The sequence below is a fragment of the Lytechinus pictus genome, chromosome 1 (genome assembly GCF_037042905.1).
Source record: "Lytechinus pictus isolate F3 Inbred chromosome 1, Lp3.0, whole genome shotgun sequence".
Taxonomy (NCBI): domain Eukaryota; kingdom Metazoa; phylum Echinodermata; class Echinoidea; order Temnopleuroida; family Toxopneustidae; genus Lytechinus; species Lytechinus pictus.
The window spans coordinates 34,744,125-34,770,630 of NC_087245.1; the positions used below are offsets into that span (position 1 = coordinate 34,744,125).

Consider the following 26,506-nt stretch of genomic DNA (forward strand, 5'->3'; position numbering starts at 1 on the left):
TTCATCTATTCATTGTTTTAATCATGCCGAAAGGAGACAAACAATGTGTACAACAGGGTGATTTTATTACATCCCAATAACCATTAAATCCAAATATCCTCACAGATCACATAGAATCAGGATCAATGCTGGTTCTAAACTTCCAAAGAAAATATAATAACTGATTATGCCATTACCATGGTAATGCAGTTTCCAACACATTTAGAAAATGAAATTTGCCTGTCTTTACCACCAGATGAATATTTGTTCCAAATTTCATGAGCACTGGCTAAAAACTGGGGAAGTAGTTCGATCCATAACGAGTCTCCCTGGATTTTTTTCCATATGTTATTACCATGGCAACACAAGTCTAATAAATGTCAAGAATGTGTCTAGCCCCAACTTTACTCCAAGATTTGCGAGCCAAATTTTAAGATAATGTTAAAAACTGATGAAAAGGTTCAAACTGCAAGATTTTTACCAAATATTCACCATAGTATACCATTCCATCAACAACACAGTTTCCGGTACATGTTAAACATGTCTTGCAATCTTGACCTAAAGATCAATGTGTGATTAAATTTCATGAGAATCAGTAAAAAACAGTGAATTTGAACTGCAAGATTTTAAACCAATTTTTACCATATATGTTGCTACCATGACAACACACAGAAAAATGTCTTGCACATCTTTACTTCAAGACCAATGTGTGTGCCAAATTTTATGAGAAATGGCTAAGAACTGAGGAAGTTCGAACAAGAGATTTTTACCTACTTTTTATCATTCCGTTACCATGGTAACACAATTGCAGACATGTGCGAAAAATGGGCCTTGCACATCTGAAAATTGGAACATATATTTGTTTTGGTGTAAACCAGAACTGGTTAGAAATTGAAAAGAAGTTTTCCAATGGACCAACGAATCGCCCGATCACCAAACCGACCAACCTACCATATGCCGATCCCTACATTCCCTTGTAAAATTGTTTGGCAGAAGTATAGAAAACAAAACAAACGAAAAAACCCAAAATATGGACATGCTGTACAGCTATGGAATGATGCTCAGGACTGTTTTTGATGACCTCTACTTTATAATGCTTATATTTCTACAAATTTTTTCAGACTTTGGATGTATCATCCTCAACAGATTTCTTCACCTTTTTTTTCCATCTATGAATTGATTGAACAGTGACTATTGTTATTTTCTAAAAATATGATTTCTACATGATATACATGTCCAAATGGGGAGTTGAAATCACTGAAAAAAATGAATATTTCGGAAGTGGTAACTATGATGTACTATACTATTTGACCTATACCAAACTATAACCCCCTATTCTCTAAATCTTTTACTTTGTAGATTCTGACAAGCCAATGCTCAGTGGTATAAGCTTCCTCCAGTACATCCAGCTCAAAATCTTTGTTTCCAATCTCTGTGTTGCGCACCCTGTCGTATCCAGTGGGCTTGCCTTGATGGTGGAAGAGAAAATAAGAAAACATCATCATGATATGGGATTTTCAACTTGCATATTTGTATTTTGTGGCTCCTTGTCTTTCCATTCAGATAGCATGGGAGAGGTTTAGAGTTTACCATATTGTTAGTCACGAAAAGGACTGTTGGTGGCGAAAGAGAAAGATGAATGTGAGAAGTATTTTTTGTGGTGTGTATAAAGACTACAAATCGGGGGGGGGGGGGGGGGGGTGTTTCACAAAGAGTTAAGTGCGACTTAAGTCATGCTTAAACGCCAACACATAAAGTAAAGACTACAAACCAGGAGTGTGTTTCACAAAGAGTTAAATGCGACTTAAGTCATGCTTCAACGCCAACACATAAAGTAAAGACTACAAACCAGGAGTGTGTTTCACATAGAGTTAAGTGTGACTTAAGTCGTGCTTAAACGCCAACACATAGAGTAAAGGGATGTATCCCAGTTATTGAAGTAAATCACATTTTTAGTTTATATCATTCACACATCCGTTTTGGGGCACTAGCATAATACCATCCAGTAAAGATTTGGAATGTTGGGTGATTTAAGTTATGGAAAAAGTTATGGAAAAAGTAGTACACGACCAGTTGATGCATTATATAACAAACAATGATATTTTAACTCCGTGTCAATCCGGCTTTAGACCCAAACACTCAACGCAAACTGCATTGATAAATGTAACAGATCAATGGCTTTCTTCAATTGACAAAGGGGAATTAACTGGCTTGGTTATGATTGATCTAAAAAAGGCCTTCGACACGGTGGACCATTCGATCCTGTTGGAAAAAATGAAAATGTATGGATTTGATCATCACACCACTGAATGGTTTAAAAATTATTTATTTCATAGACAACAGTATACGTGTATTAATGGTATATCATCTCTTACAAGGCAGGTTAACTGCGGTGTGCCACAAGGCTCATTGTTAGGGCCCGTATTATTCTCATTATATATAAATGACCTACCTGATAAATTACACTGTAAAGTGTCTCTTTACGCGGACGATACATGTATATTTTATTCTTCAAAAAATCCCGAAGTCATAAAAAATAAGCTGAATGTAGATTTATCAACTATTTCATCTTGGCTAAAAGATAACAAATTAATCATTAACACCACTAAGTGTGAAACCATGTTTATTGGTTCAGCCCAGAGGCTTAAGAAGAATGAGACCGAACTTAATAGATGCAATGTATGTATTGATGACTGTGAAATAAAAAGAGTTCATGTTTGTAAATATTTAGGCATATATATTGACGAGTCTCTACTCTGGAATGATCATGTCCAGTCTCTACGTAAGAAAGTTATTAAAAGCCTATATCTCCTTAGAAGAATTCGTCACTACATTGATAAAAAAACTGCTCTCTTATATTACAAAAGTATCATCCAGTCTCAATTTGATTACTGTAGTACGGTTTGGGGTAATACGGGTAAAAACAATTCTAAACAACTGCAAATTTTGCAAAATAGGTCCCTTCGGTCAGTCCTTAAAGTTGACCATATGTATCCCACTAAAGTATTGTATAATACCCTAAAATTTGATAATCTTGAAGACCGTAGATCAAAACAGTTGGCTCTTTCTATGTATCGTGCCGTCTACAAACTTGCTCCTGATTATATTTGCAATACATTTTCCATTCGTAACACACCCTATAATACCAGATCTGGAAAAACCCAATTAAGGTTAATACATCCAAAGACGAATTATGGTAAAAGATGCTTCGTCTACCGAGGTGCCCAAATATGGAACTCTATTGAAAAGAAAATTCCCCCTTGTATCACTTTATATTCCTTTAAAACACATCTTAAAAACATGCTCATCCCCCCTCATCCTGATTATTGTTGTTAGCAACGCCTGCATCATTTTCCCTCCTCATTTTAATCCCTTTGCCCCTGCTTGAGTTTAGGTTTTCTTTAAGTTATTTTACTATTGGTTTACATTTTTTTTTTTTTTTTTTCTTTTAGTCCCATTTTGCTTTTATATATATTTTGCTTTTATTATCATATTGTATTTTGTTTCTTTCGCCATTATTGTATGTTCTTATGATTTATGTCATATGATTTTGTGCTTGTGCTTTTGTCATTACCATGGTTGATTGTATATTGTACATTTTTATTGTTGTGTGTATGGACCCCTACGAAAAACAGCACTTGCTGATAGGGTGTTCCATCCCACAAGTGGTAAATAAATAAATAAAATAAATAAAAATAAAAATTTACCAAGCTAGTAAGGCTTCAAATTACCTATATTCAATACTAGGTAAAATTTTCCTGATACTATAAAGGAACACTCCTTAAAATGCCAATTTTCTTAACCCCAAAAGTAGGAATGTTGGAATTAAATTAGAAGACTTGGCAGATATGAATTCAGGGGTTATTAGATCCTACCTGCTTCCGTGTAGACTCTACCAAAGCGATAGTAACACATCTTATACATGAGGCAGTTGAGCAGAGTTGGTGAACCATCTCTATCAATACGGAACTCTCCATGAGGTGTATAATAGTCAGATTCTAGTGCATGAAAACAAAGACAAAAGAGTAAAGGTGTAACATTATTTTTTTTTATCTTTGCAGTTTTTATTCGTCACAAAAACAATCAAAATATACAAAACATTTGTTGCACTTCAATTAAACAGAACATTGATACAAACTGTGTAAGTACATAAAAAATATCCTAAATAAATTGCTCTGTACTCAGAATAATTTAACTTGTACCCCAGTCCTGTCGACAGGACGATCCATAAACCCCAAAAAAGGGTACGGTATTCCTACATTATGCCATTTTTCATTATGGAAATATCAACTAGAAATAGATCCACTGGCCTTACGTGAAGAACATACAACAACGGGATGCCAGTGGCAAATGTATCCAAGGCTTGAATTTTGTTTGAAAGTAAATCACTACAAAAGAACAAAGTCCCTTTGACGGGATCCCTGGAAAATCACTACAAAAGAACAAAGTCCCTTTGACGGGATCCCTGGAAGCTCTTGGGTTCTAAATGCTCTCTGATGCAATCTTAGAATATCTGTGGAATGAGGGGTCTTTTTTCATATATTTAACAAATTTTATAATAAACAAGTGGAAAGCCTCTAGCAATCTCACCTGCATTACATGATTCAATATAGCAGCAGTGCTGACTTTGAAAAAAACAAATACTGAATTTATTCACAAAAACACCACTCATATCGTAAGGTTTGAAAATTGTAAGTTTAGTTCAGGGGTAAAAATGATAAAGTTCTCATTTGTAGCTAAAATCAATCAATCATCAAACCAAAGGGAAAATAAGTGAAACTAGGAGAAGACACAAATAAACTGAAGTTATGTGAATTTTTTAAAATATGCATAAATTAGCATAAACAAATTTCGAATAGAAATTTCAAAATTCTGTGTATAAGTTAGGCGAACCTCATGAATCAAAATCAGAATCGGTCAAAAAATTAAGAAGGAGAAACAATTTTCTAAGACCAATAGGTGAGTGACAAGTCTCATATTCATCACCAGAAAAGTGAGTATACTCATGTAGTACGATCAGAAGATATTCAAGGGACCGTATCAATAAAGGCCAATTGGCCTGTATTCTGCGGTCCAGTTTAAAGTGATTGGTTAACATTGGTTTGACTTTTAAAAAATCTGAGCTAGAAGGTCACACTTGTCACCTGTGTCTGTGATATGTTACAAAAATGAAGCCCAGAAAAAATTGCGTTCGAAAATAATTATTTAGTGCTTCAAAAATTGAAATAAAAAGTGAACGAAAACACCATCTTAATTTCATCCCATACACTTATGTGTACTATTTAGGCGTCTATTAGATGCCTATTTACAAAATCTGTGTTTGCCTTGTAGTTTTAGCTTTTCATTCTCAATAATGGTTGTTTTCAGGGTTTATTAGTTCTAATACATGCACTTGTACACATGTTTTATCTTGGTTTGAGAATTTTTTAAATCGGCTGCTCACAAAGTTAAACAATACCTTTAACTTAGACCAAAATCTATATCCATGATCAAATCATGAGAAGTAAAAAACTATCAATAATTTGTTTACATTATACACAGTAATTAGATGTAAGTATTCCTGATTCACGACAAAGTGCACAGTATATCAAGCACATTATCCACTAGAACCAGAAATACCTATCCAGTTTAATGGATTTTATTTAGCGAGATGAAAAAAGGCCTGACCCACTAACACTAGGTTTGCCAGAGTGTTACTCGCATGAAAAGGAAACTACATCGGGCAAATCATAACCACATAATGCTACATCTAAAAGAAGAAATCTTGTGATTTTGGGCAAATGAATCATTGATATTCACCCTTTTCATGCTTTAGGGGATCTATTATCTTGATTTCACAAAAAGAGATCGTTAGGTCTAGAATGTGGCCCAAAAGCATAAAAATGGTGAATATCAAACTAATTATTAAAATGGCTATCTGGAAAACACAACATTTTCTCACCTTTTATGTGTTTGCCTTCTTCTGTACTGCCACCAATACGAACCATCCACAAAAATTTGTTGATATCTGAAAATGGAAAGAAGTTGATTACAAAAGAAGGGGAAAATATAAATTTGCCTTTTATTTTACATAACATATGCTCATTTATGAAGTCACAGTTCCAAAACTTAAAATTCTAATAACTTTCTTAATCCTTAAGTGCAGATTTTCCTCTAACCTTTGAACACTAATATTTACCATTGTTTTTTCTTCTATTTCTACAACAAACTTTTCTTCAGGGTGAACTTCCCCTTTAAGATTTCAATGTTGACAATTAATGCTGCCGCCATCCAAAAGTGGCGCCTATAGTCTGGTTCTGTATGTATTCAAATCTTACCATCTGAAGAGTATCCAATAAGTCCACCGAAAATCACAAGAACATAGTCTACATCCAGCTCTCTCATAATGCCATAAGCATGGTCTTCAGGTGATGCCATGGCCTGCAGATGGAATAAAGCAAAAACATATTGACACATGAAATAACATATCATAACAAAATTGCATGTTTAGGGGACTGATTGTAGAGACAGGTAGCATTTTAGAAAGAACATAACAACTTCCAGGCAATTCTGTAAAGTATACAGGATGCTACGGCTATATAACTTCTTTGAAGCACTTGCCAGGTCGGGCAACTAAATTTCTAAATAGTTGCCCCAAAATATATTTCACTTGCTCGAAAAAAATCCTTCAAAACAACAAAGAATGAAAAAAAAGGAATGAAAGTAAAAATGAAGGAAAGAAAAGGGTTTCTTTAATTCTTTGAAAGAAAGATAGATAGAAAACAAGAAAAATATGAAGGAAGGATATAGCAACAAAGGAAAGAAAGAATAAAGGAAAAGTAAGAAAGAAGGAAAGAAGAAAATAGAGAGGAAGGAGAGAATGAAGGAAAGAAAGAAAATAATGGAAGGAAGGACAGAATAAAAAGAGAAAGGCGGAAAAAAAGAATGCTAGGAAATGAAAGGAAAGGGAGGAGATAGTACATCAAAGCAGAGAGAGGGGTTATAGAAACAAGAAAAATATATAGAAAGAGAGAGACGGCGAGAAAGAGAGAGATCAAGTGCTATTAATCGCTCTTACAAATGATGTTTCAGAGCAATTTTAACTCGACATGTACTTGTGGTCTCAAAAGAATGACGGCGAGAAAAAGAGAGAGAGAGAGAGAGATCAAGTGCTATTAATCACTCTTACAAATGATGTATCAGAGCAATTTTTAATTCGACACGTACTGGTGGTCTCAAAAAAATGTGCGAAACTTGAACATCACAACTTCCAGGCAATTCTGTAAAGTGTACAGGATGCTACGGCTATATAACTTTTTTAAAGCACTTGCCAAGCCGGGCAAGTGAATTTATAAATAGTTGCCCCAAAATAAATTTCACTTGCTTGAAAAAATCCTTCAAATGAATGAAGGAGAGAAATAAAAAAAGGAATGAAAGTTAAATGAAGGAAAGAAAAGGGTTTCTTTAATTCTTTGAAAGAAAGATAGATAGATAGAATGAGAAGAATGTGAAGGAAGGAAATAGCGGGGCAGCAGAAAAATTTGTGTGATAGAACGGTCACAAAAATGAGGGGGGGAGGATTCAACCCCTCCCCCTGTCCATTACAGAGTATAACTTGACTGGAGGCATTTTGTATGCAAAATATTCTCCATTGAGAAAAGGTCAACACACTCACCTGGCCCACACGTGATATGTGAGTATTATTCCACGTATTATTGTCCACTAATATTGTCCGATTCGCCATCGCTGTTATCTGATACCCATAATCCCACCATGACATTACCTTGGAATTCTAGAAATGATATAAAACAAAAGAAATTAGCGCATTACATGATCACCAGGCTGCTAAATCTTTCAGCCACATAATAATTGTCATTATTTTCTTCCTACTTTTTCCCTCCTCATTTTTCTAAAATCAATACTTTTCTACTTGTATGAAGCAATTTGAAAGTGATAACAGGTCACTTTCAACACATATCATGGGTCAATCCATGTCAAATCAACCAATGCTTGTCACCCGACCCCCTCCGATTTTCTTTAAACTCGCACCAAATGTGCCCCCAAATGTCTGATGGAGAATTCTGAAATATTTTGCCCCAAGGTCAAATGGTTGCTAAGATACGGCCTCCCTCAGAGGTTGCCAAGATACGGCCTCCCTTAGCAACCAATGCGCGGCCAAACAATCAATTTGAAATAAAATTCGCTATTTTTGATTGAATGCTTGAGCCAAGTTTGATGAAGTAGTGTACCGGTACTCATTTTATGTAAATTGGAAGAACTTTATAGTCTTAACATGGGCAGTATATTATGGCGCGGATCTGACCAGCCGTTACTGCGTACAAGGTCGCCGAAAATGGTGTTAAGTGTCCAAGTCAATGTTTTTGGGAGCACATTTGGAGGCTCATAACTACTAAATTCAATTACATTAGAACCGAATATAACGCATATTTCAAGACTATGACTTGCTCAAAAGACCTACAAAAAATTGGCCAAAACATGCGTGTCGATTTCTTGTAGGGCGCCCTCAAAATTGATTTTTTTTTTTCTCTCCAAAATTTGCCAAGTTCAAGGTCACAAATCGTCTCTCATCCCATCAAGGACCTACACCAATTTCTGTATACTGATAGACATTTACCAATATTTTCATGGGATACTTAAATTTTTTTGTGACCGAAATGTTTTTTGAAAATTGTCATAAACACCCCAAAATCAATGTAAAACAACACATACAAGTTTTCAGCACATTTTAAAGTGGGAATATCAAAAATGTAAAGGCAACAAACACTGGTATTGTCTGTAATGGTAGTCTGTAATTAGTCCTAAAAGGATATGCATCACAAATAGTTTGGCTTATTATATAAATATTTCAGATTTTTCTGTGGATTGACCCATATTCATCTTGTATTCAACTTGCTTCCAATATATCTTTTCAACCTATTTACAATAAATATTCAACCTGTGGGCAATTCCATGAAATACGCACGTCCAACCCCATGTATGTGGGACCTTCATGAAATTTTCTGTCCCTGATTTCTGGTCCTTATGACAGTCTGTAATGCTCTCAAATGACCATTACTTGGTCAGTTAATGAAGTAAAGTAAGAATTTAAAAAAAATAGGGTTTAGACATACAAAAAGGTTGATTTTTTAAAACAGAATTGCCCTCATACTTCCCTATATTCAACATAATTCAATTTCAAACAACCTATTTCTCCTATTTTAACAAACCAACATCATTATCATTTAACAAGTTATATATTATATTGTTGTAGGGGGCAAATGACATCCGATAGAGAAATCACTCTGACCCTAAGCTCGTGATGGTAAATACCAATACGATGCATATCTTTACCTCGTGTGTGTTTTGTCTTAGCCAATAGTAAGCTTCGCGGAAGTCGTCAAAGATAATCCTACCACCGTCTCCGGCCCTTGCCGACAAGACAATGGAAGGAGAAGAATAGGCCTCGGACGTGACCCAGGTGCAGTGGAAGGTGTACGTGATGAGGAAGAAAGTCATGAGGAGAATGACTGCTGTTGCAACCTGTTGACATGAAATAATAATAATAGTAATAATAATAATAATAGGCATTTATATAGCGCCATCTATCTAGAAATATTCTATTCCAAGGCGCGTTGTTATTATTATTACTACCCCTGTTTTAGCTCGAGCTGCCTTTCAGCGATCATGCATTCAAGGAATTAATCCTGCCGGGTACCCATTCACCTCACCTGGGTTGAGTGCAGCACAATGTGGATGAATTTCTTGCTGAAGGAAATTACACCATGGCTGGGATTCAAACCCACGACCCTCTGTTTCAAAGTCAAAAGACCAATCCACTGGGCCACAATGCTCCACATAAAGAAGGGTAAATTGCTAATAGTCTACACTTGCCTCATCTACTTTCCATGTGGTGAAATTGCCATCTACCCCTGACCATTTGATTTGATTTCCAGTATAGCTATACCCATATTGTCTATTTGCCCCCCCCCCTCCCCCTCTCTCTATGTAATAATTCCCTCTGTACCTCAGAATAGGAAACTAGATAGAAGGCACACCCTAAATGCTATATATTATCATTATAATACCAAGTGCCTTGAGCACATAATCTGGATTTGGTGTTTTAGAAATACTCTATGTTATTATTTTTATTTTTATTACTATTAATATTATTATATTTTATAAACCAAATTTAGACTAGATGAGAATTAGACCAAGTGTCGTGTAGAGCAATAAGACTAAACTGATGGAAAACCAAATGAATTTTGCCCATTTAATATTGGAGTACATGAGAAGTAGACTGAATGAATGTAAACCAACAAATAGTACATAGTTATATTACATTGAATGGCTCAGAATGGAATACCAGAAATATTCCAAGAGTTTGGGCAAACATTTATGTAACACTTTTTCACTGGACAAGCTCAAAGCGATTCATAATACAACAAACGGTAAAATTCTACTATCCAAGTGCTTACTCTGTATTATATAAAGGAGATATTACTGAGGAGGAAGAAATAGGTTTCTTAAACACCTTGTTTTTTAATACTCATACTGAGGATTGAAATGAACAGATGTTGATAGGGAAACTATTCCAGATACTGGGAACAGTGAAACTTTTACATTGCTGACCTTTCTTGGAGTTCATTTTAGGAATTTATATAAAGGATCTGATCTAGAATATAATGAATAGTGAGATTGTTGGACTGGAGAAAATAAGCATAAAATATATTGTGGTGTCAGGTTATTGAAGTACATGTACACAGACAAAGCAATTTTTATAAGTTTATAAGCAGTTCTTCTTCGGACCGGTAACCAGTGAAGTTCTTTGAACAATGAAGACACATACTAATATTTTCTGGCCATTGAAAGGCTGCATAATTTTGAACATGTCTGTTTATGTCCAAAATTTTGATATAAGACAAATGAGAATTAAAGTTGTTTAGAGGTCCTGACACCAGTGAAGAGCATATATTTATAATACAATTTGAAGTAAAGATCTTGAAAATGTTATTTTAGCCATTTTATTGGAGTAAATGGAAGAGTTGCCTTACATCAGCATGACATCCTTAATGCGACCAATTTGAAGTCTCCATGAGTGTAGCGATTACCAGTTTTTATAACTTTTATAAAAATTCATTACTTTCTTGTTGTTTGTCTGATATTGTTCGAAAATTGCCTGGCTGCTTATCTGAATTTTCTTTTCAATCTAAAAACAAATTTTTATGGGTTGGATTAATTATCTTTTAACAGTTTAACGTGGTAATGTCCACTAACCTCATTCTTAATTGGGTAGGTGTTGTCACTGTACTCTTTCTTGGAAGATTTCTTCTCCTGTTTGGTAATGTCAAGGTTTTTCATGTAGGTGTTGAGGACAGACGAGATACCGATCCCAGACAGGATGCACATGACAGGTGCAAGAACCAACATAAGACGTACCATCACACCCTATAACAACATGAAACGAGAATCTCAGTGATTATTATTACCTGAATGAGGCACCTTAGAGAACAAATATTAAAACATATTGTCTGTCTAATTGATTACCTCAACAAAAAATCCACCACAATGACCTAACAAGGCTTCAGGTTTTTGACTAGGTCCGTTATGAAAGTTCCATCATAAGTAATCGCAGGAATTTCAAAATTTGCTTAAAAGATAGTATAGGAAAAAGCGTAAGGGAAGGATTTGTGATGTAAATGACATAAAAAAGTTATGTCATTTAAAAACTTAACCTTCTGTTAAGATTTGATGTTGATGCCGTCAGAAAAGCGGTGCATATATAGCCTCGCTCTACTTTGCAGGCAAGACAAAAACACATACTTGGGGGATACTTTTGGGAAGGGTGGATTACGCAAGTACAACATTCTTTTTGCCTATTGGGATAGTTGTCCTTGGTGAACATTTGCTAGATGCATGTAATTCTTTGATTCCAAAATACAATGGTTAAGGTAGCCATAATAATAGGTTTTTTCTATATTGCTAAATCTGTGTACTAAGGTCATACTCACCGAGAAATAGAGACTAGTGATACCATAGAGGACAACAAAGATGTTAGCATCAGTGAGCTTCAAGAAGCAGTAATACATGCCAACTGTGTAAAAAGATAAACATATTTTGATCAATGCAACAAAGGTACCTGTAAGAAAACTTGAACAGGGGATTCATCAACAACCTCCTGAGGCTGTTAGGTTGAATAGTGCATTATTCACGGATGACACCGTTATCTCTTGTCCGATCTATGGCCCTGCAGATCAAGAGATTCTTCAAGATGACGTCAATGGCCTAGCTAGTTGGTGTGACAGAAACAAAATAAGTCTGAATAAGTCTCAAACTTAAGTCAAGAGAATAAATATCCTGGGAAAGGCATTATCTCAATGATACTCAGTTGGAGGAAGAATCCGAAATCAAATTCTTTGGTGTCATCATGAACAATCGTTTGAACTGTGATAGTCATGTTGGGATCTCTCGAGCGAATTGGTTACTCCTATGTGAGCACGAATAACTTGACACCTCACAAATCCCCAAGTTTAGAAAAAAATATGTCATAAACGCATTTAATCCTTATCTATGGCTGGAAAGAGTACCGGTATCTTCTCCCAAATAATATGATACCATATATAAGGGGTATGTGTTAACGCTTGGATGATCAGGAGGTATTCTTTGAAGCAGTGTTAATTTTGATTTGCACAAAAGTTAGGCATGACTGCACACATGACTCACACGTTAAGTCTGATGACTAGCTTAGCCTCGGGACTATATTCATTGGCTGTTTTCACCTTTATATACAAGATTTTGGTCCTATCCATTCTTGAATTTGGCCTTCCCATATGGACACCTCACAAAGTGAGCTCAACCAACTGGCTTGGCAACTTCAAAGATTGAATTGGAAATCTCTCAAGTTAAAGAACTTACTTGACCCTTGTTTTATTGCGAAGTACCTATTTAAACATACCCAGTGCCCTGTTGTAGTGACGAACACAAGTCATTTGGATGACCCGAGGTTCAAGCATCTCCTTGCACGCATTGATAGTTTGCATTTCAACCTATCTCATGAGTTCCCCAGACTCTGGAACTCTTTACCTTCTGACCTGTGGAACTCTATCCTTACTGTGTCTCTTTCCACGTAGTGCAATGACTTATCTTGTCAATGCAAATTAAGTGATCAAATTTGATATTCAATTCAATTCATCTTTATTTCACAAGCCTATTAAAAAGACTCTTTTAAAAACAATATAAATACAGTATAAACAGTTCAAAGATGACAATGTAGAACAGCTCATCACAGAATATGTAGATGTTCCATAATGCATTGAGGTAAAATAAAATACATGATAACTAATCACTACAGTGAAAAGGAAAAATAAAAAAAAGTGTTCTAAAAATAATGAAAAACTTGTGAAACACACCTAAAAAGGCCTAGAGGCCTGCAGGCAAGGTAGCCTGATAAAGAAAAAATAGCTCTAGATAAAAGAAAAGAACACAGGGTTAGAGCAAGAGGCTGAACAAGAGTGTCGCTAAGGCGAGCACATAATACGCCCGCCTGTAAAGCGGAAAATTGAGTTATTGGTCAAGCAAGAAAAGTGGAAGGTGGCGACTTCACCTTTGACTGTCGGACCTCAAAATCCAGAGGTTAAGTTCAACTAAAGTTATCGCGTTAACAAGGACTTCAGAGGGGTAAGATGAAAACATGTCAGTATGACCTTGACCTTTTGACCTAAAAATCAATAGGCTTCCTGGGATCATGCTAGTATCATACACACCAAATTATATGAGCCTAGGTTAAGTTAAAGTAAAGTTATCGCATTAACAATGACTTCGGAAGGGTAAGATGCAAACATGTCACTGTGATCTTGACCTTAGATGTTTTGACCTAAAAATCAATAGGCTTCCTGGGATCCATCCTAGTATTATACCCACCAAATTATATGAGCCTAGGTTAAGTTAAAGTAAAGTAATCGCATTAACAATGACTTTGGAAGGGTAAAGGCCACCGCACATCTTACGACTGGTCGGCGACTCGATTTCAGAATAAAATGTAGTAGAATTTGATGCTAATATTGAGACTTGGAATATCTTACTGTGTAATGTTCTAAATCATTGTACGAATACCTATGTTCAAATCTGTGACTATGCTATCATCCTCCTTAGAATAAAAGCGAATTCAATATTTAGTCGTAATGACGTCATAGCAGTCGTACGATTGACTACGATTTGAAACTAATTTGGCCTTTACTAAAAAATAAAAGCTTGCAATCTTTCAAAATGGTTATATTAGTATTCTTTCAATTGATTTCAACCTCAAATAAAATGATATGTTCCATTCACATTTTCAGAAAATAAGCAAAATGCGATTTGTTCCAAAATCGGATCGCGAACAGTCGTAAGGTGTGCGGTGGCCTTAAGATGCAAACATGTCACTGTGATCTTGACCTTAGATGTTTTGACCTAAAAATCAATAGGCTTCCTGGGATCCATCCTAGTATTATACCCACCAAATTATATGAGCCTAGGTTAAGTAAAACTAAAGTTATCGCGTTTACAAGGACTGCAGAAGAGAGATGAAAAAATGTCACTGTGACCATGAACTTTGACCTTATGACCTCAAATCAATAGGCTTCCTGGGATCCATGCTAGTATCATACACACCAAACTGAAGTTATCGCATTTACAAGGAATGCGGAAGGGTAAGATGAAAACATGTCACTGTGACCTTCAGCATAATGATCATAATGATCACCCTCATCATCCATCAAAATAATCTTCACAACCATCACGATCATCATCATGATCATCATTACCTGGGAACATGAATACATGCATCTGCAAGTCAAAGTAGAAAGAGCTCCATGTGGTAGGCTGATGTTCAGAGACGGAGGCAATGATGGGGATGTTATTCTTAGCGTAAGATGGATCCAGGAGGGAGTAGAAACGTCCAGTCCATGGGGAGATCTCTGTTCATCAAGCTCAGGAAACATACTCAATTCTTATTTGGTAGACAGTGAACCTGTGTAGTCTCTATGGATAGTTCACACAAGTATGGAGTACCCCAAGTTTTCTTTTAGTTTTCAGACCTATCTATGATAATTTAAAAAATATTAGTGGACTAGCCAAAACAATTTTTTATACTTTGGACTGCAAAATTTGTTAATGCTTGCTAATGCTTGGCAAACAAGCCAAAATACTGATGAAAAACAAGCAATTTCTTTTGTAAAATTTGTGTATGGTTTTTAAAGTGAAATAAATGAAATGAAATGAAAAAGTGAATGAATGTCCCAGTAGACTTGATTTGGGAAAACTCAGAATCTTAGAATTAGCTTTGTAGCCTGAAGTGATAAAAGGATACTGCCTGTTGCTGAGAGATAAGCTGTTACAGTTGCTAGGGCGGCACCGAATACTAGAACAGCACTTCGGATGAGAATGTTGAAGTACTGTGTGCTCAGACGTGACCTTACATACTCCACAAAGCAGTAGATCTGACACAGTCCAAACACACCCAGAGCCTGTAAAAAACAAAGGCAGTAGAAGGATCAATCTGTGGTCACAAGTTTTAAAAAGTATTGAAATCGCACTTCCCACTAGAATCTTTATAAGATTACATTACAATATATCTTGTGGTATAACATTGTTCGCTGACTTGTTTCATTCGTAGATAAGAACACCCCTTAAGCCCACCAAACCTGAAACCTCTACAGATTTATAAAAGTTCCTCTTCTATCCAAGTACTGTAAGAATCGATACATGTACTATAAGAATAAAAAGATTTTAAAATATTATATCTGTCAAAATAATAATGAACAGGCAATGGTCTACACCATCACATGACCAAAGATAGTTCCCAAATTGAGAAAAATGCCATGAATCCCAACATCTGATGTCACAAGAAGGGAATAATACCCTGAGCCGTAAATAGTTTTTGAACTATTTACGGCTTAAATGATGACACTGATGGGTTTCCATAGAGTTACGATTGATCGGATCGATCGTAACTCTTTGTAAGACGGGCCGCTGGACTACTGACTAACTAGCATTCATACTCACAGCCATGTGTTCGGAGGACTGGACTGGTTGGAATCCAACAAAGGGGATCTGCATGGAGAGGATGGTACCAAGACAGTAGACAGTGCAGTACACCACGTAGATCCTGTGGGTGAAGCGTCCAGTGGCCATCAGGGCTAGGGTGTGCATTGGGATCAGGTTGATGAGGAAAACGTAGCCTCCCCACGAGGAAACCTAGCAAATAATAATAATAATAATGTATAGCGAATATCACATTATGAATAATGTCTCTATGCGCTTCCAAAGGACTTGGATATTATTACCCCAGCTGTAGCTTGGCAGCCCTAATTACTCAGATTACAGTGCACACGCATTTCAAGGAATAAATTCCTGCCAGGTACCCATTCACCTCACCTGGGTTGAGTGCAGCAAAATGTGGATGAATTACTTGCTGAAGGAAATTACGCCATGGCTGGGATTTGCAACCAGGGCCCAGTAACACAAAAGATTGTGATGGATTCAAAATATGACAGAACCATCCTGCTTGGTTGCTTGTATTTTGAACAAAATAGCCTGCAACTGTGACATTGATTGGCCATTATAATATAGTGACTGATTTGCGAATATTTTGGTTTACCGGGTATTGAGCCCTGCTAGTGTCCACAATGTTTGGCATGAATAAACTAGCTGTTTAATACTGAGGTACTTGCATACACTCACCTAATTAGTTCATGAATTCAGATCTTGACCCCTTCCTATGCAGTATGTCTGCTGCATTTCCTTAAAGCAATACTGATATCATTTGTTTGTGGGAATTTAATCTAAAAGATTCGAAGATTTCTTAAGTCACTTGATTTTTTTTTTTCAAGCCATAATGTATGTATTTTTTAAAAGTATGCACATTTTTAGAAATAAGAAATGGTAGCCCTTTTAAGGATCACATATACATGAAAATGAAACTTATTCAGCATAGTATAAAATGAACAAAAAAATCTACATATTAATAATCTTGATATCGGATTGGTCAAAAGTCAAACACGAGATGAAGCTTAGTTTCGCCATCAACCATCACTCGTGGTGATGGAGTTTTTGTGTTTTGCTGATCACTTCAGGCAAAAGAGTCAGAACTAATTATTTTGTGTATGTGAGAAATAGCACTCCATTTTTTGGTTCCATCTTTTTTCATCACATGCAGCAACTACCTTACATGGTCTAGATATATGCACAATGATACGCACTATCAAGTGCACTCCCCTCAGTTGTTTTATTGCGAGGGTTAAATTCCTTTGTGAGCTCACAATCATCTTGCTTGAGCAGATCGAGAAGCGTGTACAGTTTACATACATTAAAACAAGCGTCGACTCAAGTGATTTTTTTTTCTCATGGAAACCTCAATTTTCTAAAAGATCGAAATTCCTTCTGGTAGAGAAATGTGTATATTGCTTACTCCTTTTATAGTGGTTTAAGATGTGAAAGATAAAGCAGATAATTACCTCTTCATTTCAGGAGACTGGGCCAACTATCATTTACTAAGCAAGCTGGAGGTATTATCAATCTCTCCTCAGCTTCACTTTGGAAAGATAGGTACATCCAGTTTACCTAAGAAGTGATAATTTGCCCAACACCTTTTCCAAAAGTGATTATTTGCTTACCAGATGAATGGTTCATTCTTTAATCCCGAGGCATCAACCTGAATGCAATGACATCACGCCCCCACCCCCCCCCCCCCAAAAAAAAGAGGCAAAATCATCAGCAATAATCAGGAAATATTACCATATAAAAGTAGGCCAGCGAGCAGAGAGCAGCCCAGAAGACAGATCCAGTTTTCACAGACTTGATCCAGAGTGCATATGTGAGCAGCATACAGAAGATGGCAATGCCCTCATTATCATAGGATCCAGCCACAGAACGGGATATGTAACCAGGAACGATGGAGATCATGGCTGCTGCTACTAGACCAGCACCGGTATCCTAGAATAAACAAACCAAAATTGAAGAAAAAATATATACAGCTTGGTATTAAAAAGGGCCTAGATGTTTATTTCGAGATATGTTTGGGTAACATCACAATAAAATAATCATTCTTTAAACGGGGAGCAAACTGACCAACACTTAGTGTGGACTCTTATTAAAAAAATAAAATAAAGTGCTCTTTAGGCTGCTGTTTCATTGATGCTTTAAAGTAAATGGCACTCCTAAATTGAATTTAATGGGGATATAAATAAATTTATCAAATTTGGGGTCTTAAAGAATAAAATTATTTTAAGGAGTGCCTAGCCACATAACAAAACTCAGCGATTGATTGTGGGGCTAATAAGCCTTATGACCACTGACCACGCTTTAATACGTTCAGGGCCTTGGGAGTATTTCATCAACGTTTTCGTCCAACAAATTGTCTGGTCAGACAACTTCCCTTGAATTTGATTGGCCGAGAGGCACTGTGACGATGGTAACTGTCGGATAAAACGGGACTTGTCAGATAAAAGGTCTAACATTTCCTCTGAAAAAGTATTCTGCTGGTTTGATGTGATCTTACCTTGAGCTCTTTGGTGAGATGGTAGGTGGCCAGGGTGGTGAGGGAGGAGAAGAGGGGAGCTAGGAATACACACACATTCCTCACATCAATACTGATGTGCAAGAAGTTGAGTACATGATAGATGATAGCAGAGGTCAACATCAAACCTGCATCAAAGACATAGAAATATCTCCAAAGTTCAGGTTGTACAGTATGACAATAATACTAAACATATGATCTACGCCTCTTTTTGTCTCGCGTGCATGATGCAATTCAATGTCGCAGGAGTGCTGACTTTGAAAACAACTAAGGTGAAGAACTATTCACAAAAAACATTCATATGAAAATAAAATACTAGGTTCATTGACCCTAAATGACCTTTAACCTTAACCATGTGACCTGAAATTTATGAAGGATGATCAAAGATACTTCAGTTACCCTAATGTCAAAGTTTCATGGACCAGATACATTTAGCCTACATTCTACTTTCAAAATCATAATATATAAACAAGTGGAGCGCCTCTGGCAGTCTCACCTGCATCACGCGATTCAATATAGCAGCAGTGCTGACTTTGAAAAGCAACCTTTAAAGGGATGGTCCGGGCTGAAAATATTTATATCTTAATACATAGAGTAGAATTCACTAAGCAAAATGCAGAAAATTTCATCAAAATCGGATAACAAATAATAAAGTTATTGAAGTTTAAAGTTTAGCAATATTTTGTGAAAACAGTTGTCATGAATATTCATTAGGTGGGCTGATGATGTCACATCCAGTGGCGTAGCTACGGGGGGGCATGGGGGGGCACGTGCCCCCCCTGAGATTTGGTGTGCCCCCCCAGGTGCCCCCCTGAAAAAAATTGGCAGAGCAAAAAAAAAAAGGGAGAAAGAAGAAAAGAAAAAAAGAAAAAAGAAGAAAGACAGAAGAACAAAAAGGAAGAGGAAGACGAGTGAATGAAATAATGTGAGGGGAAGACTTGCAAAAAAAAAATCTTTCATGTTACCATATAAAATTTTTGCTTGCGCTTCGCGCCAGAATCGCCTGTTCGATGAGATTCATATCTTGCTCAATAGGCTGATATGGAGCAAGTTTTGAAGTCTATATACATAACATATTTTAGCTCGGACATCGAGCTTTCATTATTTTTTTCATTTACAAATTTAAGTGCTCTGTAAAATGTTTGTTTTTATGGTCTACATATCAGCATTTTAAGCTCACGCTGCGTGGTCACATTGTTTGATTTGCCAAGTTCATATTGTCTAGGTGTATTCCATAATGTTCCATTAAACAAATGTATTCAGAATGCCCAGATTCTAGGTCTAAATCTAAAACATGCGCGGTGGCCTGCATGTTCTTTATTTAAAATGTACTTAAATTATCCAGTTTCACGTCAGAATATCAATAATTGTCTGCTCACGCTTCATGATCGCATTATTAATGATACCCAATTAACTATATCCTATTTATGATTTACAAAATATGAATAGAGTGTCCCGCTTTTAGGTCTGAAATCTAAATTTTCTACCTCTCGTGCTTCGCGCTCGCATCAATTGTTTAGTTACATACCTATCCCATTTATTAATACAAAAAGTGCTTAGAATGACAATTTTTAGGTCGGAATGTTAAAAAAATTTGCTCGCGCTTCGCGCTCGCATTATCGAAATATATACCGTCTTCGTGGGTAACTGTAAGCAGTCCTTAACAGGTCCCTTTTCGATAATGCTAGAACAGGTAATAAAAATTTCTGCTCGCGCTTGGCGTTCGCAGTAACCATCTAGTTACATACGAATCTTGTTCAGGATCACACATAACATTGCCCAGAATATTAAATTTTCAGGACAAAATACATAAAAGTAAAAAAAAAAAATCGCTCGCGCTTCGTGCTCGCACTTTTTATAAGGCTTATTTCATGTTAATGTTGTTTTATAAGAATAAAACTAAGAAGTGACTGATCGGGGAAAATATAGGTGAAAATTTCGGGCACCGTCCCCTATTGGCGAAAGTCGGATCCGCCCTTGTGACACATACAGTACACACACACACCGAAAAAATGGTGCCCCCCCTGAAAAAGCAAGGACCCCCCAGTGCCCCCCCAGGAAAAAAATCCTAGCTACGCCACTGGTCACATCCCCACTTCCGTCTTCTTATGTTATTACATAAAATCATAATTTTTTCATTATTTCATACTTGCGTGAATAATATGTCTCCCTTATAATGAAATAAGTTGCAGCAATAAATATCTAATGCACTTAATCAGTTGTCAGTCCAATTTTTCTTGTTCTTGGAGGAAAAATTTTGAATAAACTTTATTTCATATAATAAAATACAAAAGAAGTGGGGATGTGACATCATCAGCCCACCTAATGAATATTCATGCGACTGTTTTAAAAAAATATTGCTAAACCCAAATTCAATAACTTTGTTATTTGTTATCCGATTTTGATGAAATTTTCAGCATTTTGCTTAGTGAATTCTACTCTATTTTCTAAGCTATAAATACTTTCAGCCCAGACCATCCCTTTAAATAATTATTCACAAAAAACACCATTCATATAATGATACAATACTACGTTCATTGAACCTGAACTACATCTATCCATGACCATGTGACCTACATGTAAGACTTGTCAGTGATACTTGATTACCCCTATGTCCACAATTCAAAACTATATCAATAAACTTTGAAAGTTATGACAGTTCATTGACCTTAATGGCCTTTCACCTTGCGTCATGTGACCTTAAACTCACAGAGGATGTTCAGTGATACTTGATTAACCTTAAGTCCAAGTTTCATGAACTAGTTCCATATACTTTCTAAGTTATGCTGTCATTTCAAAAACTTTGTAATGATTTGATGTTGACACCGCAGCCGTCGTAAAAGCGGCGCCTATAGTCTCGCTCTGCTATGCAGGTGAGACAAAAACTCAATCTAAGATTTCGATGCTGATTTCCCTAACATGGTCTGAATTCATTGCAATATAATATTTTGTTTGTTACGAAGGCAATATGATTCCTGACACACACAAAAAAGGGGTCATGTGCATCTGTATTTTAAGACCAATATGTGCCAAATTTCATGAGAATTGGTTAAAAACTGAGGAAGTTGTTCTAACCACAAGAGACGAAAACTGTCTTACAGTCAGAGACGAATCTTGTTTTTCAAAGTGTACTAATGAACAATTTTAACATACCTGGGTATATGGTTCCCCCAATGATACGACCAAGAGGATACCAGGCACGATCATCAAACCAATTGTGGAACCGGTAGAAGCCCTCCTCAGCCAAATATCTGGTGGTACGGTAGTTGAAGTAAGGATCGAACTCGTGAATAACGCTCTCAAATCGCAAAACAGAGAACAGTCGTGTAGAGAAGGCTGAAAGGAATTACAAATAATAAACATCATTTTTCTGAAAATTTCTATTTCCCTAGTTATCCTAGTTCATAAATTAAATCAAACATTTTGTACTCATGAAGTAAAAACCCCAAACTGCCAGTTTCAGTTCTGAATACACACTGCCCTACAATTCTTACTGAATATGCATTGGGTAAAAATAAAGTCCTATGAATTTTGTTGGGTTTTGAACATTTATTTCACTTCAGGCTGAAATTTCTGAGCTGTAATATTGATTTCAGTTTGCTTCTTTCTTTTAAAAGTCAATCTGTAGCACTTCTCACAAGTGTTCTGCAATTGTCAACAGCAACAAAAATAAAAAATTATATGAGCTAAAATTCAAATTTAAAGCCTCAGAGAGTGAGTGCTTTCACACCGCAATCAAAATTTGGTCAGTCCCAGAGCAATTGGTCGCTTTAAGTTTGTGCGCATCATGATCAGCGCATATTTTACACTATGCACATTAACGTCATAAAGGATGCATGGGGCATTTTGATCGGTCGCTGAAGTACCTCCACGACCGTACTCAGCGACCAAACATTTTTTACCAAAACAATCGGTCGCTGATGAAATGCTTTCACATCATGATTTCATCAGTCGCAGGGTACGGTCGCTGCGACCATACCTCGATATGAAAGCAACAAAAGTCATTATAATTATAATAACTTTCATAGATCTGCAACTTCTCTGTGATTCATTTCAATACGTCTAAACAGGTGGAAATTATTGGTATATTAAGGGTCAAGTCCACCCAAGAAAAATATTCATTTGAATAAATAGAGAAAAATAAAATTAGCATAACGCTGAAAATTCATCAAAATCGGATGTAAAATAAGAAAGTTATGAACTTTTAAAGTATTGCTTATTTTTCACAAAACAGTGATATGCACAACTCAGTGGCATGCAAATGAAACAGTTGATGTTGTCCCTCACTCACTTTTTTGTTTTTTATTGTTTGAATTATACAATATTTCATTTTTTACAGATTTGACAATAAGGACCAACTTGACCAAACCATATACATGTAGTATAAAAAATGCTAATTCCACATGTTCAGGGAGGAATTAATCATTGTGTCACTTGACAATGGGGAGAAAATCAGAATATTTCTAATTTCATACAATAAAATACAAAAGAAATAGTGAGTGGATGACGTCACATGTTTCCTCATTTGCATACTGACCAGGATGTGCATATAACTGTTTTGTGAAATTAAGCGAAACTTTGAAATGTCATAACTTTCTTATTTTTCATCCGATTTTGATCAACTTTTCAGCCTTCTGCTTGTTGGATTTTTCTCTATTTATTCATATCAACTTTGTGTTGGGGTGGACTTGTCCTTTTATAAGTCCAATTTCAAAAAATTTACATTCCATAATATTTGAACTTACAGAGGATCATACAGAAGACGAGGATAGAAAGCTTTAAGAGAATCTCCTTCTTCTCATATGACATCCTTCCCAGAAACTGAGGCACGAAAGATGACCCAGTCTTCATGATGACCAGGGTGTGGTGTGTAGACAGGATGATCTGAAAAAGTATGAAAAGAAAAGAGAAAAAATAAATTTATAGAATTAATAAGATGTCAAACAAAGTGGAATGCCTCTGGCAGTCTCGCCTGCATTACGCCATTCAAGAAAGCATTATCTCTATAATGCATATCCATGTAGCTGAGCCACACCCGAACAAGTCGCTTCTTCTGAACAAAAACAACTCTTTGCCTAAAAAACAAAAAACAAGACTCCTAGCATTCAAATCATTGAGGTGAGGTGGTGATCAGCAGTGGAATGACATCATCAGCTTGTTATTTAGCTATCATGATAACATGAGCAAGTATTGTCTGTCAGAGCCCAGCTCATGCTTGGTACACTGCAGATTGGTGAAGCTTGTAGAGGTGCTGTGGCTCAGTGGGTAAGTCTCCGGACTTTGAACCACAAGGTCCGGGGTTCAAATCCCACCGCAGCACTGGCGTCCTTTGGCAAGGCGTTTATCTACATTTGCCACTCTCCACCCAGGTGTAGTAAATGGGTACCCGGTAGGAAGGAATTCCTTGAATGCTCGAGTGTCCGATCAGGATAGCCTTGCTAAAGCCGGGGTAATACTATGCAGCGCTTTGAAACATTTGTATTAAGCGCTATATAAATGTTCATATCATTATTATTATTATTATTATTATTAAGCAGCTTTTTCATGCTACCAAACAAAGGACACCAAACTAAAATTTTGAAATCACCTGTTGAGATTAAAGGTGCCGGTCTGAAAATGAAGACCGTCCTAGAAACTGTAGAAAGCTACGTCTTACGTCTATGTCTCCATTTTTTCCCTACACATTAACATTGAACATGATGCGCTGCACCACACGTTTTTGTGAAGGGAGATATATCTGGGGGTCGTTTCATCAACATTTTGGTCCGACAACTGTCAGCGCTATTTTAGTCAGCGCTGACTAAAATTCCATTTCATGAAGCCCTCCAACTAGCTCTGACAACTGTCAGAAGGCTTTCATTTTTTAAATTGTGTTGAACGTGGTTCTCTGACTAATTAGGCCATGCCCACTCCCACAGTCACAAAAAAGATTAAAATATTTGTTGATGTTTTCGCTGCGACGATTCAAAATGAAAAGAAGAAATGAGTGGAAGTGAAGGTCCCAGGAGAAATTAAGGATGTTGTTACGGTAAGTGAAACCCTTCAAAATGTTGTTTTTATTGTAGGTAAGGTGTTTGAATTATTTTTGGCACGTAATTATCAATTTAAATAATAAAAAAGAGGATGTGGGGGCTGTGATGGTTTTTGCGAGACAAGGAGCTTGACTGATATATCACATGATGTAGTACGATATGATCGATGAACTTGAGAATACATAACCCAGTCTAGTCCCATACTACCCGTGTTTCTGTGTCTGTAGAACTATCTCAGCTGCTTTAGACTTGTCCGTTTTAATGGGACGTTTTATGATCCGCACAGACTGCAGCTTCATAAATTTTGCAAAGAGAATTCCTTAAAGTGCTGTATTCTTTCTCTTACTTTCCTTTTTTTTATTTCCTTCATTCTTTCTTTCCTTAAACTTTTTTGCTTTCCCCCTTCTCCTTTTTCTTATCGTTCTTCCTCTCCTTCATTTTCTTTTTTTTCATTCTTTCCTCCCTATCTTTCATTCTTTATTTTATTTTTCCTTTTAATTCTTTTCCCTTATTCTTTCTTTCCCTTCTCCCCTTCCTGTTTTTCTTCTTTCTTTCTTTCAAAAAATGAAGGAAACATTTTTCTTTCCTCCTCCTTTTTTCTTACTTTCTTTGTACCTTTCTCTCCTTTATTTTTTTCTTTCACACAGTTATTCATCTTCCCTTCCTTTCTTTCTATATTCATTTCAAAGAATGATGGAAACCTTTTTTCTCTTTTATTCTGTTTCATCCTTCTTTTATTCTTTCTTTCAATTTTTTCTTTTCTTCATTTTCCCCTTAATTTTTTTCTTTCTTTCTTCTCAATTCATCTCTTTTCTTTCTCTCCTTCATTCTTTGTTCACCCTCCCTTTTAATTCATTATATTTTTTTCACAAGTCTAATGGTGTGTAGCCTTCTTTGTAGATCTTTTTTATTAAGACCTGGCTCGGTCCATCTGCTCACGCAGCGTGCTTTGTTGATTGTCCCGTATTTCATTTTGATTTTGTGAAATCTGGTCACCCTGCTGTGAGTGACCATGATGATGACCGTAGTAGTTTCGAAAAGGGTCCAAATTGTTTTATAGCCCATTTTAAGTTTGGGCTCAAACCCTGAAGAAAAAGAGTATTTTGGAGCAACATTATTGTTGCCAATATACTCGTGTAGAGCAATGCCTGGCATCCCATCCCTTCCCTTCGCACCCCTCCCATCCCAGATCCCGGCTTCGCATGGCATAGCCATAGGCCTAGGCCTAACGTTTATAGGTGGTTGTGATTTATTAGGTCCAAGTGCGAGACGGGCGCGGGCTCAGCATAGCTTCGGCTGTCGGCTTGCCTACGTGGCGGAAAACGGGCAGAAATGTTGTGAACTTCTGAAGTTCTGCCTTCTTAGCAACATACAAAGACAGATATACACCTCAAACTCATTCACTCGTTTATATCAACAAAGTCTCAATATATATTTTCGAAAGTGAGCGGAAAAAAGTGCGGTACCCAATAAGAAAGTAGAATTTTAATAGTAAAGTGACTACACATACCAAAATTTACAGACAAGCTCTAGTCTATCTACGGAAAGACAGTTAACACGAACGAACGTAGAGGGCAGCAACATACGATTCGATTGCAACGTGGAGGTGCCGTGGCCGAGTGGTCTAAGGCGCCTGGCTATACATGAAAAAGTCCGGGGTTCGATCCCCGGCCGTGGCAGCTATGCCCATGAGCAAGGCATTTAATCTCTAATGCTCTTTTATCCTGCTTTCAAATAAATGGAAATGCTACATGCATTAATGGTAACTAGGTGTGAACTTGTTTTAAAAAAAAAAAAAAAAAAAAAGTGTTCTGGGCCCCGTCCATAGAGATACTAGTAGTATGCATATAAAACAGCTTTATCCAACTCTATGGAGATATATGTTATCTCTATGGCCCCGTAAAGAGTGACGATTGATCCATAGATATGTGATCCAGTCAATCACAACTATGGAAAGCCAGCAACG

At 36.5% G+C, this 26,506-nt stretch overlaps 1 protein-coding gene across 3 annotated transcripts; it reads right to left on the minus strand.

Moving 5' to 3' along the window:
- Positions 1–26,136, minus strand: LOC129261572 (dolichyl-diphosphooligosaccharide--protein glycosyltransferase subunit STT3A-like). 3 transcript variants are annotated; one of them, XM_064101184.1, is made up of 16 exons: positions 26,051–26,136; positions 23,254–23,392; positions 21,662–21,844; positions 18,491–18,636; positions 17,728–17,925; positions 15,997–16,188; positions 15,302–15,458; positions 14,757–14,909; positions 11,967–12,049; positions 11,233–11,403; positions 9,310–9,498; positions 7,634–7,750; positions 6,297–6,399; positions 5,921–5,986; positions 3,855–3,977; positions 1–1,447 (listed from the first exon to the last, which is right to left on the minus strand). In XM_064101184.1, the coding sequence occupies exons 2-16, from the start codon at positions 23,357–23,359 to the stop codon at positions 1,302–1,304; spliced, it is 2,133 nt and encodes a 710-aa protein (XP_063957254.1). In that variant the 5' UTR covers positions 23,360–23,392; positions 26,051–26,136; the 3' UTR covers positions 1–1,301. The 3 variants fall into 3 exon arrangements, with proteins under 3 accessions (XP_063957254.1, XP_063957264.1, XP_063957258.1); XM_064101194.1 differs by having other exon boundaries at positions 23,254–23,480; positions 25,771–26,090; XM_064101188.1 differs by having other exon boundaries at positions 23,254–23,467; positions 25,753–26,082.
- Between the last annotated feature and the right edge of the window lie 370 nt (positions 26,137–26,506).

Coding starts and splice junctions, on each gene's coding strand:
- LOC129261572 (XM_064101184.1), bottom strand. CDS start 23,359: ATGAAGACTGGGTCATCTTTCGTGCCTCAGTTTCTGGGAAGGATGTCA. Junction 7,751..9,309: donor TAAGACAAAACACACACGAG/GTAAAGATATGC, acceptor TATCATTTCTAG/AATTCCAAGGTAATGTCATG. Junction 6,400..7,633: donor ACATATCACGTGTGGGCCAG/GTGAGTGTGTTG, acceptor TTCCATCTGCAG/GCCATGGCATCACCTGAAGA.